Source organism: Saccopteryx leptura, chromosome 3 (assembly GCF_036850995.1).
Source record: "Saccopteryx leptura isolate mSacLep1 chromosome 3, mSacLep1_pri_phased_curated, whole genome shotgun sequence".
NCBI classification, from domain to species: Eukaryota; Metazoa; Chordata; class Mammalia; order Chiroptera; family Emballonuridae; genus Saccopteryx; species Saccopteryx leptura.
In genome coordinates this window covers 151,734,746-151,750,656 of record NC_089505.1, presented here as the reverse complement: position 1 = coordinate 151,750,656, position 15,911 = coordinate 151,734,746, and the positions used below count along the sequence as shown (strand labels likewise).

Genomic DNA, 15,911 nt, shown 5'->3' with positions numbered 1-15,911 from the left:
GTTGTTCCATTGTCTGGGCAGATATAGAGATTGTCTGGTTTGCCGAGTCTAGAACACACAACATATAATTGTCCATGTGAGAAGCAATCCATGTCTAGATCTAAACCGCACTAATTCTAAAGATTGGCCCTGAGCTTTGTTGATGGTGATTGCAAACGCCAATCAAATTGGGAACTGCAATCTCTTAAATTGAAATGGCATATCTGTTGGAATCATAGGAATGCGAGAAATGAGGATATCTTCACCTTTGAAAGGTCCTGTTCAGATTGTTGCATCTATGACATTGCTCATTAATTTTTTTACTGCAAGCTGTGTGCCGTTGCAAAGCTTTGGCTGGTCGATATTTCACAACATGATAATTGGTGTGCCGATTTTCAATTGCAGTATGTGCGGTGGCATCCCTGGCAGATCTAGTGAATTCAAAAATTCTGTTGGATAATTAATCGCTTCAACTGCTTCCACAACACTGTCCACAACAGTATGTGACTGCCTCGCTTTGAATGTTAGACTGAATAATATTGTTAAGTTCATAGACATCTTTGTTCTTGGCCGCAAGAATAGCTCGTTCATTCAGCCACTCGTAATTCTTATAATTGTTTTGAATATTGGGAAATACTTTTTCATCCAGTTCTTCTCTTGATGTCACTAAATTGCAGAAGTTATGAGGCAATGAAATCCGTCCTGAGGTCAGATCAACCGGCACCTTTCCATTCCCAATTTCCAGCAATTGATGTGAGAATATCTCAGCTGATCGATCGTTTTGCAGCTAGACACTCATATTTGTAGTTAATTTTAACGTCTTTACAGGTTGCCACAAAGTAGAGTATTTCAGGCAAGCATTTATTTCATCCACTGGTGTTGATTGAGGAATTACAGGTAATGTTTGCCTGAAATCTCCTGCAAGCAATATTAATGCATTCCCAAATGGTCTGATGTTTCCACAGAAACTGTGCAATGATCAATCAAGAGCCTCAAGTGATTTTTTGTGTGCCATTGTGCATTCATCCCAAATAATAAGTTTGCATTTCTGCAATACTTTTCCCATGCTGAATGCTTTGGAAATGTTGCACGTGGGAGTTTCAATGAATTGCATGTTCAATGGCAGTTTCAAAGCAGAATGAGCAGTTCTTCCACCTGATAGCAATGTCGCAGCTATTCCGGACAACACAAGAGCTAAGGCTATGTCATTTTGGGATCGAATTGCTGCCAGAATCAATCTAATTAGGAACATTTTACCAGTTCCTCCTGGCACATCTAAAGATTTCTCCAACCCCGTTATTGACAATTTGCATTATTTGACGTATATGCCTTTTTGTTCAATGGAATCGTAAAATTGGAAATTTGGAAATTGTAAATGGATTGTAAATCGGAAACATTGAAATGGAATCATAAAATATTTAGTATAGCATGTGTTGCTTTTACATCCAACAGATGGCGCTGTTTTTTAATAAAAAGCACATTTTTACCTGTCACAGGTGTGTGACATCTATATAATAGTAGGTATATAAAAACACGTACATATTCGAATGCAACATTGTGTCAAAATTTCAAAACAATCAGTGAAGAACTTTTGGAGATTTAAGATTTTGAACAAACGAACATTTACATTTTTATTTATATAGATTTCTTACTCTTAGATTTTTTTAGTACCTTAGGAAATTTTGATTACATTTAAAACATTTGTTGTAAATGATGTCATTGAACATACACTTTTTTTGCTTTGCTTTAAAAAATTTTGTTGTTGTTGTTGAGGTATAATTGACATGGCATTATATTGGTTTCAGGTGTATAACGTGATTTGATACTTATATACATATTGTGAAATGATCAACATAATAAGTATAATTAACATATGCCACCATATTCAGTTATATGATTTTTTTCGTGTGATAAGAACTTTTAACAGTAGTTGCCATGTTATATATTACATACCCATGCTTATTTTTCTAACTGGAGGTTGTACCTTTTGACTCCCTTTAGCCATTTGGCCCACTCCCTATCTCCATGCCCCTGGTGACCACCAATCTGTTCTCTGTATCTATAAGCTTGTTTTATTTTATTTTATTTTTTGATTTCACATATAAATGGTTTTTGTCTTTCTCTGTCTGCCTTATTTCACTCAGGATAATACCCACACAGTTCATCCATTTCATTCTTTTTTTATGGCTGAGTAATATGCTATTGTGTATGCTTTGCTTTTTTGTAGCATCAACCTGATCCTGCAATTGGAGTTCACCTCATGGATAGATACACATTTTATGTCTTGGAATTTTTGGAAGAAATTAATCCAGCTAGCCAAACTAATATGAATGACCTTGTAAGTATTTGCTTGATTTGGTTATAGCACATAAGTGATGCTAATCTTAACAATGATCAGTGAAATGTATTTTTCTCCATACTTCTATGGTACTATGTCATATACTGAATGGTGGCCTTTAAAAACTGTTTTGAATCTCCCTTTACGGTAGTATCTCTTTCTTTACTACAAGAGGCTTAAAGATTCAGCCCAGTTAACTTATTATCCTTTGAGGTCCTTTTCTATTTTCATTTATTTGCTCTACTCTTTTTTCTCGTAAAACAGAAATGTACTTGTTTTACGAGTCACTTATTGAAATTCTACCTTTCAGGAGTCAAATCAGATCCTGTTTCCTCTAGAAAGTCTCCCCAAATTCTTCCCTGTTGGAATTTGCATAAGATAAATAACTGTGAGTAGAGGGATGTTCTCTTACATATTTTTGTTTACCCTACAATTTCTAGTAACAGTATTTTGACATGGTTTGCTGAATTTAGTTCACTTTCCCCCCTGACTTTTCTGCACTGGTCTATCTTTTTAAATAAATCTACTCTGAGGTTGCTGTCAAAAGTAGGCATAACAAAAAAGTTTGAAACAACAGTTCTAGGTTGGATAATTACTCTGCATAAGTGACATCCACTCTTTTTTCCCCGTTAATTTATCTCTTGTTCATACACTCAGATATTTCTTGGGTTCCTGCTCCGTGCCAGGCCCTGGCCATCCCTAGTGAAAGAGGCATACACTGTCCCTGCCTTTGTGTAGCTTTGGCATAAAGTGTGGGCTGAGCAGACCAGTCTCTGGGCTTTAGCCAGGTGGCTCTGCCCTGATCTCTTTTATTATATAGAAACCTTTTAGGTAAATTTTTATTAATTAAAGGGGTTCTACTACATAATTCTGAAAACCACTATTTTAAGCTATCAAATTTGATAACATAGAACTACTAATTACATTTTAAGATTATGTACTCTTTTATGCCTTTTAAAAATTAATATAAATTTAAATACTAAACAAAACTTGTGATAATGCTATTTTAACTAAAGAAAATTTTAATCAACTAAATTCCAGTTACTTTAATTTTAAAGTTTACTTACGTTTTTGGATTGTACATTATATATTTTATGTAATGCATGACATGCTGTCTCAAAAATTCCCAATAAATGCACCTTATTCTTTAAATGTCTAATGGATTAAAAAATACTTCTTCCCTTGAAATTATATACAAAAGATTGAGGAAATGAATTTTTTTTATTACTTAAGATTGCTATTTAGTTTTTTTACTTAAGTATAGTCAGTATACAGTATTATATATATTAGTCTCAGGTATGCAATAGAGTGATTCAACATTTTTATATCTTACCATGTGATCACCCCACTAATTCTGGAAATCATTTATCATGGTGCAAATTTATCACGATATTATTGATTATATTATCTTTCACCTTTTTCACTCATCCTTTTATCCCCCTCCCCTCTGGCAACTATCCCTTTGTTCTCTGTTTCTTTTTTTAAAATTAAATTTAATTTAATTTAATTTTATTTGTATTTTTCTGAAGCTGGAAACGGGGAGAGACAGTCAGACAGATTCCCGCATGAGCCCGACCGGGATCCACCCGGCACGCCCACCAGGGGCGATGCTCTGCCCACCAGGGGGCGATGCTCTGCCCCTTCGGGGCGTCGCTCTGCCGCGACCAGAGCCACTCTAGCGCCTGGGGCAGAGGCCAAGGAGCCATCCCCAGCGCCCAGCCATCTTTGCTCCAATGGAGCCTTGGCTGCAGGAGGGGAAGAGAGAGACAGAGAGGAAGGAGGGGGGGGTGGAGAAGCAAATGGGTGCTTCTCCTATGTGCCCTGGCTGGGAATCGAACCTGGGTCCCCCGCACTCCAGGCCGACGCTCTACTGCTGAGCCAACCTGCCAGGGCCTGTTCTCGGTTTCTGTGAGTGTTGCTGTTTTGTTCTTTTTTTTTTTTTAGTTTCCACATATAAGCGAAACCATATGGTATTTGTCATTCTCTGTCTGACTTATTTCACTTAGCATAATAATCTCCAGGTCCATCCATGTTATTGCAAATAGCAAGATTTCATTATTTTTTTATTGCTGCATAATACTTAATTTTTAATAACATTCCTCACTAATTTCATCTGTCGTTTCCACTTTGATTCTTTAACTGAATATTAATTGAATGATTATTTTAGTCCTGTTCAGTAAGAATGATCTATTTCCTTGAAGTTAAATGGTGTGGTGTAGTGATTTGATGTATCTTTAGATATTGTGTTGGATTATGTGTTTATAGTAAAATTTTTTGATTATCAGCGCTATTCAAGGTACTATATTAAGTGTTTCTGGAGAAGCAAAATTATCAGACTTGTTTAGCTCCTTAAAAATGTGTAGTGTCATTGGTAACAGTTGAAGAGCATCATCTGTTATATAGTCTCTGGATCCTCTAGACAAGTTCCTTCATCTCTGAACATATAACTCTTGCTGTGTACTTATATTATGCTTTTAATATTGCTCTCTAATAGTTTATAATTGTAATGTTCCTTTGAGGCTTTGAGCTTCTTAAAAAGAGATAAAGCGTCATGCTTTGTACACTTTGCTACCTACAGAACTTAATTACATATAGTAACTGGTTATGTATGTATAGTAATTGTAGATGCTCAGTGAATATTTATTGAATGAATGAAGGATATGACAATGACATACATTTATATGGTTCCTTTAAATACAGTGGGATTAGTGATTAGAATATTTTTTGGAAGTGGTAGATTTTCAGGTTCAAAAGAAGAAAAGAAATATAGTGTACTCTAGGAAAATGGAGTAGCTTCAGAGGCACAGAAGTTGGGATATTGGATGATCCTTGTTTTTGGTGATAAATAAATCTGGTTAGTGTGGAGATTTTGTAAGTGGAGGAGATTATCGAAATTTAAGCTGAGTAATTACAGGATCTGTGGGTCATTATGTTGCTGAGACTAAGAAAATAGATGGTTATGGTAAATATTTTTGAAGGAAGAAATGACTTCATAGAAAGTGAAAGTATAATTATTTTTAGTAGGAGAGAAGGTAATACTTAGTTTTTCCAAAGCTCATTCTGCTCTGCTTTTCCTACTTTCTTCTGCTGGTACCTAATAAAACTCACCAAGTCGGCCTTGGCCAGTTGGCTCAGCGGTAGAGCGTCGGGCCAGCATGTGGAGGTCCTGGGTTTGATTCCTGACCAGGGCACACAGGAGAAGTGCCCATCTGCTGCTCCACCCCTCCCCCTCCTTCCTCTCTGTCTCTCTCTCTTTCCTTCCCGCAGTCAAGACTCCACTGGAGCAAAGTTGGCCCAAGCGCTCAGGATGGCTCCATGGCCTCCCCTCGGGCGCTGGAATGGCTCTGTCCACAAAGGAGCAGCGCCTCAGATGGGCAGAGCATCACCCCCTGGTGGGCATGCCACATGGATCCTGGTCAGGTGCATGTGGGAGTCTGACTGCCTCCCTGCTTCTAACTTAGGAAAAATACAAAACAAAAAAAACCTCACCAAGTTGCTCGCTCATATAGAAGTGCCTTTAGAATACCTAGGACTTAAAATCTTAGTTTTGTTTATCTTTATGTTGTTTCTCCAACCTTCCATCTGTTTTATACTCTCTGTTTGACATTTTACTTTCTTCCTCTAACCTTTGTTTTTTTCTTTGCTTCTTCCTCTTTTTTTTTCCTTTGAGAAAGAGAGATAGAAATAAGCATTAACTTGTTGTTCCATTTAATTGTGCCATTGATTGCTTCTCATATGTGCCCGGCTCCACTCCAGCTGGTGACCTTGGGGGTGGAGCCGGTCCCATCCAGGTTGAGCCCGTGCTTTCTCGTTTGAGCCCTGAACAGGACTCAAACCGGCAACCTTGGAGTTGAGCCAACAGCCCCAGGAATGAGCCGGCAACCTCTGTGCTCCGGAAACTTTGTGCCACTGGCCAGGGCTCTTCTTTTCTTCTTAATTTATATCCCAATCTCTTCTTTGTATTTTCTTTTATTGCTTTCTTGAATCAGGAAGGTAGTGTGATTTTAGGCAAATGACTTAAGCTCTTTGATCATTAGTCTGAAGTAGAGATAATAACTTTTTATGCCTCAAAGTTATTGGTAAGCTTAAATGAAAATATACTGCTGCTCACAAAAATTAGGGGATATTTTATAGCTTCACATGAAGCGACTTTCATTTTTTTTAACCTATTGGGCTACCATATAATTTTTTATTTGAATTTAAAGTTTGAATGAAGGGTCATGATTACAAACTGTTTAAAAAAAAAACACTTTAGTAGAGCACCCCCCTAGGATAGCTATAGATGCAGAAAAGAGCAATTCTCTTGTCCTAGTGTTATGTGTGAATTTTCATAGATTTAGGTGTTCAAAATGAGCTTGTAGCATATAATTCAAAAAGGTGGATATTTTTTCTCCACTCTGGCATCATTTCTTTTTATCACCTGTTCTTATGTCTATGTAGCTTTCTTAGAATGTCAGGGCCTATGATAGCAATGAAACTGTAGAAACAGTAGCTTCTTTAGGTAGGGAGAGCTTTAAAAATACACTCCAGTCTACCATATTGTGTTAGTGGATTTAATAAAAGCTGTATTTATTTGTACGCATGTAGGTATTTATTCTTCTGTATTTTTTTTCAGTTTCAGGTATGTCCCAAAAGTCTCTGTGTGTCTACTCCTGGGCATCGCACTGATCTTTTTCAGAGGGACCCTAAAAATGTCCTGATAACCGATTTCTTTGGAAGCGTACGGAAAGTGGAAATAACAACAGAGACTATTAGTTTGCAACTGGATTTAGGAATCGTGGAAACCAGGTATTCATCTTAAATTATTATTCTAATAGAATAGTCTTGTGTCACAATTTGTAAATTTTTATGTAACATAAGACTAAGAGATAAAACTTGGTGTTTGTACATAAAATTACACATTTCTACCTACTCTTCACTTTATGTAGGCCCTATGCTTTTCAGATTATAGACAGAAGTTATAAACATCAGTGAGAAGTTATGATCATGATTAGGATTATGTTTTAACTCCAAAATACAATGTTTATGGTAGTGTGATTTGAGACTTGCTAAAAAGAACTAAAATGTTCCCCATAACTGGCTGTCTCAGCCGTACTTTCTGTCGATAGAGGTATAGGTAATGGTTCAGAAGAGCTTCATGAAAGGGCAGGTATTGTGAACATTTCAAACATTAATCTCTAATGAATGTGTATGCTGTCACCTATTGAAGTAGAGGTATTAAATGATGTGACATTGAATAGTGAGGTTAGCAGCTGGGCATTTAGAGTATAATAAGGGCCGTAGGAATCTGGCAGATGCAAGGCAGATACACATAAAAAGCGGGAGTGAGTGCCAAAAGAGAATTCAGGTCCAAATGCATATTCAAACTATAACACAATGCTTCTATGTTTAGAATTCCTTCAGACTCCAGTCATCTGATTAGTTCTCTGACTGCAGTGTATTTTAGTTTCTAGAGTCTGGGTAGTTCGTGAGCCTGGTTCAGTTATACCTCTGGTTTCCCTTCTGCTGTGTTTTGTTAATCTGAAACAGTTTCTCTGAGGCTATTATAAATTTGGAGTGACCCTCTCTCAACAAGTGTTACCTGTTTAAGCTTTGTTTTGGAGGCTCTTGGTAATGCATTAGGGAAAGGAATGAGAAAGAAAGGTATAAGCCAAGTACTCCCTTTTTGGGGAGTGGATTGTATGCCTGAGCAGTGAGTGTGCATTCATACACGTGGGTAGGTGTGTGTGTGTGTGTATGTGTGTGTGTGTGTGTGAAAGAGAGATTGAGAGAAATTGGTTGATTTTGAGTATGTGTATTTTAGAAGTATTTATAATGTTCTTTTGTTTTTTTCTCTATAGACATTTTTAAAGGCAAAGTACTTCGTTAGAATTAAATACATAGTATTTCAGTAAATAGCGACTTTCTGGAAATATATAGGTTATATATTTTACTAGGCACTAAACTTTGTTATTTGTGATTGTCTAATGCTATCTGTTGGAAACGGAACTTTTTTGGATTGCCAACAGGCAACAACATATAAATTACTATCAATTTTGAAATAGTTAAAGATTTGTAATTGAGTTTATGAACATTTTAGTAATAAATTACTAAAATAAATTAACTAGCAAAAAATGCATTTTCTGTGAAAATTTAAGATATTGATACTATTATTGAGTATTTTCTATTCTGGATATTCTGGATGTTCAAGACCTTGGATTTTTTTTATTTTTCAATTTTCTAGACATATTGGCTGAAAAGTGTTTTCTTAAGATAACAGATGAGATCCTACAGCAATATTACTTTTATTAACTGTTTAAATACTGACTTTTAAACTACCTTTGTAAAATAGCTGAACTATATCTTAATACTTAGCAACTAAAATTAAAATTGAGCTACTATGTCTTTTACCAAATTAAGTTTGTAATTTCCCTTGAACTTAAGTCAGTAAGATATGACATACCTTAACTATATCAACACTGCATTAATTTGTAATCAAGAACTATCTTTAGATTTCTTCTGTACTTATTTTCTGTTCTTTTCACCTAATAAAATGTTAACTGCATAATAATTGTACAATAAACAATGATTTTAGTGGAATTCTACTGTTTTGTTATATATTCTGGAAAAATTGAATTTTGTCTCATAAATTATCTTCGTGTATTATTTTGAATGCAAAAATAGCTGGTGGTGGAGATTATATTAATTTATTTAAATTTGTTACTGAATTTATTGGGGTAACATTTGTTTATAAAATTATACAAGTTTCAGGTTAGAATTCTCTAATATACATATATTATCTGCGCACTGTTTTGTGTGTTCACCACCCCAAGTCAAGTCTCCGTCCTTCACCATCTATCCCTCCTCTACCCTCTCCACCCTCTTCCATCCTGCAATCTCCACATTGTTGTCTGTGTCTATAAATTTTTATTTCTTTGCTTAATCCTGCCCCTTTTCACCTAGCCCTCAAGCCCCATACCCTCTTGCAGCTGTCAGTTTGTTCTCTGTATCTATGAGTCTGTTTCTATATTTTGTTAGTTTTTTTTCTTCATTAGATTCCACATATGAATGAATTTATATGGTACTGTGTTTATCCGAGAAAATCATTTTAAGTATCAAAGCCACATACCAGGCACTGTTGAATTAGAGCGCCCTCTTGTGTTTATAAATAAAATTTACTTAGTATATTCTTACAGATGGTTTCATGATCACTGGTATAGGTTATCCAATTAATTTAGAAAATTAAGTTCCTCATATGCTTCAGGGATTTCTACATGGATGCTATAAATATTATCTTGTATGTGGGTGCTACTTATATGCAAATATGAATGAGAATCAGTGTTTTGAGAAAAATATTCATGAAAGACCAGATACTGTGAAAATTATTTTATCAGTATTAAAGAAATTATGGTTTAGAACGTGTATGTATTTTTTCAGATATTAATTTAAAAATATCAATACAGTCACTGCTATTAAAATTGGCAGTTATACTTTCAAAAATATTACTTTCTGCATTTATTAGAGAAACAACAGACCCAGTTTTTTCAGACTGTCTTTGGTATTTTGTGTATTTGAGTACACTAGACCAGTGGTCAGCAAACTCATTAGTCAACAGAGCCAAATATCAAGAGTACAAATTTTGAGGACCAAATTTTTTAAACTATATAGGTAGGTACATGTCTTATCAAGATAGTGCCCGCACGTGGTATTTTGTGGAAGAGCCACACTCACGGGGCCAAAGAGCTACATGTGGCTCGCGAGCCGCAGTTTGCTGAACAAGGCAGTAGACCAGGGGTCCCCAAACTACGGCCCGCGGGCCACATGTGGCCCCCTGAGGCCATTTATCCGGCCCCCACCACACTTCCGGAAAGGGCACCTCTTTCATTGGTGGTCAATGAGAGGAGCATAGTTCCCACTGAAATACTGGTCAGTTTATTGATTTAAATTTACTTGTTATTTTAAATATTGTATTTGTTCCTGTTTTGTTTTTTTACTTTAAAATAAGATATGAGCAGTGTGCATAGGGATTTGTTCATAGTTTTTTTTTATAGTCTAGCCCTCCAATGGTCTGAGGGACAGCGAACTGGCCCCCTGTGTAAAAAGTTTGGGGACCCCTGCACTAGACTAAAGCCTTATATGATGAATAACTTAATAAATAAAATTGACTGAAGTAGGTATATGAAATAATTGTTTTTATATGTCTCTGAAACTGAGATATTGAGATATTGAGTATCATCATATACATATATATATATATTTTTTTTTTCCCCAGGAAAGACTGAGAGGACAGATAGGGACAGACAGACAGGAAGGGAGAGAAATGAGAAGCATCAATTTGTTGTGGCACCTTAGTTGTTCATTGATTGCTTTCTCATATGTGACTTGACCCAGGCGAGGAGGCTACAGCAGAGCAAGTGACCCCTTGCTCAAGGCAGTGACCTTGGGCTCAAGCCAGTGACCATGTGGTCATGTCTATGATCCCATGTTTGAGCCAGTGACCCTGCATCTGAGTGTATGTAGGTTGACTTTTGATGAGTATGCAGACAGATAATAGCCTGCCATTCTGAAAGAGTTGGGCTTTCTAGAATCTAGTCATAAGTTTATGTTCGAATTACCAGATTACCAATTTTGTATTCTTACTGTATGGAGAAGATAACCTCCAACTTATGGATATAAAAATACAGGCCCATTTTAATGTTACAAAATGACATTTAAATATCCATACAACCAAAAGTGTTTTATTTTTTATATTTAGTTATTCCAGCCATGGTTGAAAAGATTGATTCCTTATTGAATTATGTTGCCACCTTTGTAAAAAAGATCACATTTCTGGGTGTTTATGTTACACCGACCTAAATGTCTGTTTATACCACTCTTACACTGTCTTGATTATTTTAGACTTTGAAGTCAGGATATGTTAAGTCCTAAACCAGTTTTTATTTTTTTAAGGTTCTTTTGACTATTCTAGATCCTTTGTGTTTCCAAATAAATTTTAGAATTAGCTTGTCAATTTCTAAAAAAAAAAAAAAAAAATAGAAATAAAGCCTCTGGGACTTTGTTGGGATTGGATTGACTATAAATTTAAGGAGTATGGGCACCTTAACAATATCGAGTCCTCTGATTCATGAACATATTATCTATAGTTTATCTCTGTGTTGTTTTATAGTTTTCAGTATAGATGCTTTTCACAATTTTCATTACATTTATTTCTAAGTATTTTTGTTTTTGATGCTATTATAAGTGATATTTTTTAAATTATATTGACTGTGTTCCGGAACCTTACTGATTCTGTTGTTTACCAACTCAATCCCAACCAAAATCCTAGTATGCTTTTTTGGTAGATATTAACAAACTGATAGTAAAATTTATATGAAAATGTAAATGACCTAGAGTATTTATTATATCATTGAACATTTGAATTCTAGGCACTATTTATAATGTTTACTAGGTTATAAAATAAAAGTTAAATTACATAATTAGTAGAAACATCTGTTCTGGAGTTGGGCAAAGCAGATTGTGAGAAATATGAAACTTCATGATCAAACTATTAACTGAAAATTGCTTAAAGTAAATTGATATGATTATGAAACTTTATGAACCAAAGATTCACCAAAATGGCTCAAACAATATTTGACAAGATTTCTCCCCTACTATTCTACATACTACTAGTTTTTTCAAAGTGATGAACTTATCAGTATAATTCTGTATTATTTAAAGTATCTTATTGTTATTTATAACTGTTAGTCACTCAGTTATTCACTTATTCAGGATTTCATTAAAATAGACTTTCAGAGCATAAATTAGATGTGATCATTTGATTGGTAAAGAAACCAAAACTAATAATTAAATTATACATTTTCTCATTTTACATACACCTAAAGTTTTTATTGTTACAGTTTCATTATAATGTATTGACTTTTTCATGAGAAGATTTTCAAAAGCAATTCATTTTACTATCTACAATTGGCAAAAGGGTCCATTGAGTTGGTTAATTGCTTTTAAGAATAAATGTATATAAATAGAATAGCAGAATATAGTACTGTATCCCTATGCATAAATAAAACCTCTGAACATAAATTAGTAAGTCAGTTTACTAGGGACAGTAATTTTCAGTGAGCGTTTATTAATGTAAAGCAAAGTTAATTTTCATTTAAACACTAAACATATAGAACTTGAAAATTTTAAATTATGAAAAAATCTTAAAATGATATGGTATTATTTATAACACAGAACATTAGAACTTATTCCATTGGGATATTTAGGGAATAAAGGTCTGAATTATATAGAAAAGGAAATTATGGGACCTTTAAGGTTTCTTTTAACTCTGTGTTCTGTGACTCTTTTGGTCTACTTACTAATTATAATATCATTGCTCTACTCCACTAAATTAAACTTTAGTATCCTAAATAAGTTAAATTAACTTTGTGCCTACTGTATGCCATTCAGTATAAAGGATATTGCAGCATAATTATAAAAGGCCGGGTCATTGGAATTAGCTCCTGAATTCAGAGCCTCAGTCATTTACTAGCTGTGTAACCTTGGGCGTACTACTTCATTGATTCTCAGTTTTCTCATCTGTAAAATGGGAATACTAACTCTATTTAAGGAGAATTAATTTTCATTTTGTTTTAAAGATCTTAGTTCTGTGACTCAAATATAGTAACATGCTTTATAAGTGTTCAGCATTGTCAAGAGAACATATTACATATATTAATAAAATTTATTGGTAGAATCCTATTTTTAGTATATTTTGGCTATTTGCAACAATTGTTCTGCTCTTATTAATCTAGTATTATGAAGTAGTTAATTCATTACTGGAGGTTTCTCATTCGGACTACTAAAGAATTGGACAGTTGTGTTTTACCAGAAGATGGCAGTAGCATAACATATTTGTACAAACAGAACACTTTTTTTTTTTTTTAATGAGGAATATTGAAGGTAGGTTGTACCATCAAATAAATCATGGTATTTGTTTCTTCAGACTGCTGACAGAAGAAAAAAACTTTTGATATTGAATTGTCAGTTTAAAAAAAGATGGTAAAAATTTCTTGCTATATGGAAGTTGTTTTGAACTTTGGTTATAAGGTAAATCTATAGATTCTTTTTGAATCACTATTCTTTTGGCATGTTTTTAGAACTAGTTTGCATATTGTTAAATACTTAATAAGAAATTGAAGATTCAAAGAATCTTATATTTATGTGAAGATTATTTATGATTAATTAGTAATAAAGATAAAGAAGTTATTTATAATTTACCAATGGGGAAAACTCAATTGAAGTTTTTAAAAATTGATTCATATATAAATAACACTTTAGCATTGTAGCTTTTGGGGGAAGCAAAAGGCAGAAGATATTTACATTATATAAATTTCTAATGCCATTCCAGAAACTACTGTTTTGTTGAAACCATGGAACACTTTCTTACCTGATTTTCAAGTATTCTGTAAGGTGAGGGACTGTCAGATTGTCCCTCCCAGAGCCAGAGGAACCTTCAAGGCCATTTGATACAGTAGAGCGAATATGAAGGTGAATGGATGTGCATTTACATTTAGTTTAATTTCTTGCTTTATGTTTGTTTTCAGGCATTTTACTTAATTGCTCTGAAACTCAGATATTTTTATCCGGATAAGGATGATCGAATCTCTTCCTTCCGAGTTATTGTGGGGATTGGGGATAAGGTATATAAAATAAGTGTACTTTGTCAATATATTGTAAGTGCCTGCCATGTAAAACTCATTGCAGCCATGCTGACATAGCTCTTCCAGTGCAGAAGGTTACAGTGAGAGTGTTACCATCTTCACTTTGTGTACTATAGCTCTATTTATATAGCTTGATTTGCATTTTTATCAATAATTATAAAGTCCTGAAATAGAGTTTTTTTTAAAAAAACCAACTACATGGTCATACTTATTTCATTGTGTTTTTTCTCTTGCCAATAATTATCTTAGAAGTATTAATTCTTTATTGTAACATATCTGTGTTTTATGATACAGTACTCATGTTTGTTTTTGGCCATGTCTTGGTAATATAAATAGTAATTAAATATTTATGTGACATACTGTGTTTCTTCGTGAAACAAACATTAATGACTAATTCTATTATCCTTCATCTTTCTCTGTTTGAAATTTATGTATGCAAATTCATTGTCATGCTCAGTGATATTCTAAATTTCTTCCTTTACTTGGATGAAGTTGTCATATTTTATTCTGAAAGTATTTTCACTAAGGAAAGCATGCAGCTAATATTATTATGGATTTTTTTTCAGTGAGATAGATCAACCTCATTTTAACTTCTATATTAAGAACCTTTCTTTGTTCTCCACCTGATGAGATTAGCTTCCAATGGTAATATTTTCCAGTATGGATTCTCAAATGGAAAACAAACTAATATTAATGCAATACAAGAGTTCAAAGTATATGATCTCAGACTACCTGAATATGTCACGTGATGATGACATGTGGGTGCTGCCTCAGAGTGACTTTAATGTACTTAATCTGAACAATGTCGCCAGTCAGAGATTCAGATACTTGGTGAGCAGTTTAAACGAAGTTGCGTTAAAATTTAGTATATCTAATTTTTAAAATGTTTATTTCTTTATACCAAAGATATATATGTTAAGAGTAAACATTGGCAGATGGAGTAGGAACATAGCATTTTAGATTTCTGTTAGGTGTTTTAAAGATTGCATGCTTTAGGACAATCATTTTCACTGTTACTTTAAGGTATTGAAACAGGTAGTAATGAGTTATATGGTGAGAAATAAATTATGAGGATAGGCAATCTTTAACTTAGAAATACCACCCTCAAATTCTGGCCCTTGTAGTAGAAGGAATTGTAACTGCTCTAATTGCTTTGCATAAACATTATGTACAGGCATTCCCTGCATTATGAACAAGATAGGTTCTGTAGGGTTGACAATGTTTAAGTATTTATATACACAGAAAGGTAAAAATAAATACTATGTTAAGACAAACATCTGTCTAAGTTTAATTTAATAGGTAAATGTGCCTCTTCCAACTTACATTAAAATATAGTTTGTATAATTTTACTGCTAAGGTAGTTTATTTTGTTGTTGTTGTTGTTGTTCTAATTCTTTGAAAATTAGGCACAGTAAAACCTTGAGTATCCAGAAATTAGGTAACTTCTAGTAATAAAGAGTATATGAAAGTTGTCACTAAGTTTGCTCTGAATATGAGAGCTTATTTGGAGGTTCTAGCAGGGGAGCGCAGTTACTCTTATACTCTTGACCAAAGAACGGTCCTCTCCTCTATCGGGAAGGTCGTCCTCTTCTACCCAGCGTGCAGCTTCGGGAGGGACGCAGGTGGAACAGTCAGGGAGGAAGGGGACACCCGCCTAGCCAGTCGATCAGCCGAATCAATCCTGGCAATCAGTGGGGAGACAGATGTCGCAGCCAGATCGCCCTCACATTCTGCTCTGGATACGAGAATACCACTTTTACCTTATATGTAAAAACACAACCTAACTTTAATGGCCTTTGGCATTCATAGGTTGAAAATTTCATTGAAGGAAACATTTCTCAATAAAAGGAATATTCAGAATTAGGGGTAATATTTTACTTTTCCCAGAACAAGAAATATAAATGAGTTATGAAAGT

The 15,911-nt window shown here is 34.4% G+C and overlaps 1 protein-coding gene across 2 annotated transcripts in view; it reads left to right on the top strand.

Annotated features, from left to right (window-relative positions):
- PIGK (phosphatidylinositol glycan anchor biosynthesis class K) overlaps window positions 1-15,911 on the top strand; it is a 121,023-nt gene that overhangs the window by 40,927 nt on the left and 64,185 nt on the right. For both annotated transcript variants that reach the window (XM_066376587.1, XM_066376586.1), the window contains exons 8-9: window positions 2,207-2,317; window positions 6,933-7,105. In XM_066376587.1, the coding sequence (XP_066232684.1) occupies window positions 2,207-2,317; window positions 6,933-7,105 (284 nt within the window). The remainder of the gene's footprint in view (window positions 1-2,206; window positions 2,318-6,932; window positions 7,106-15,911) is intronic.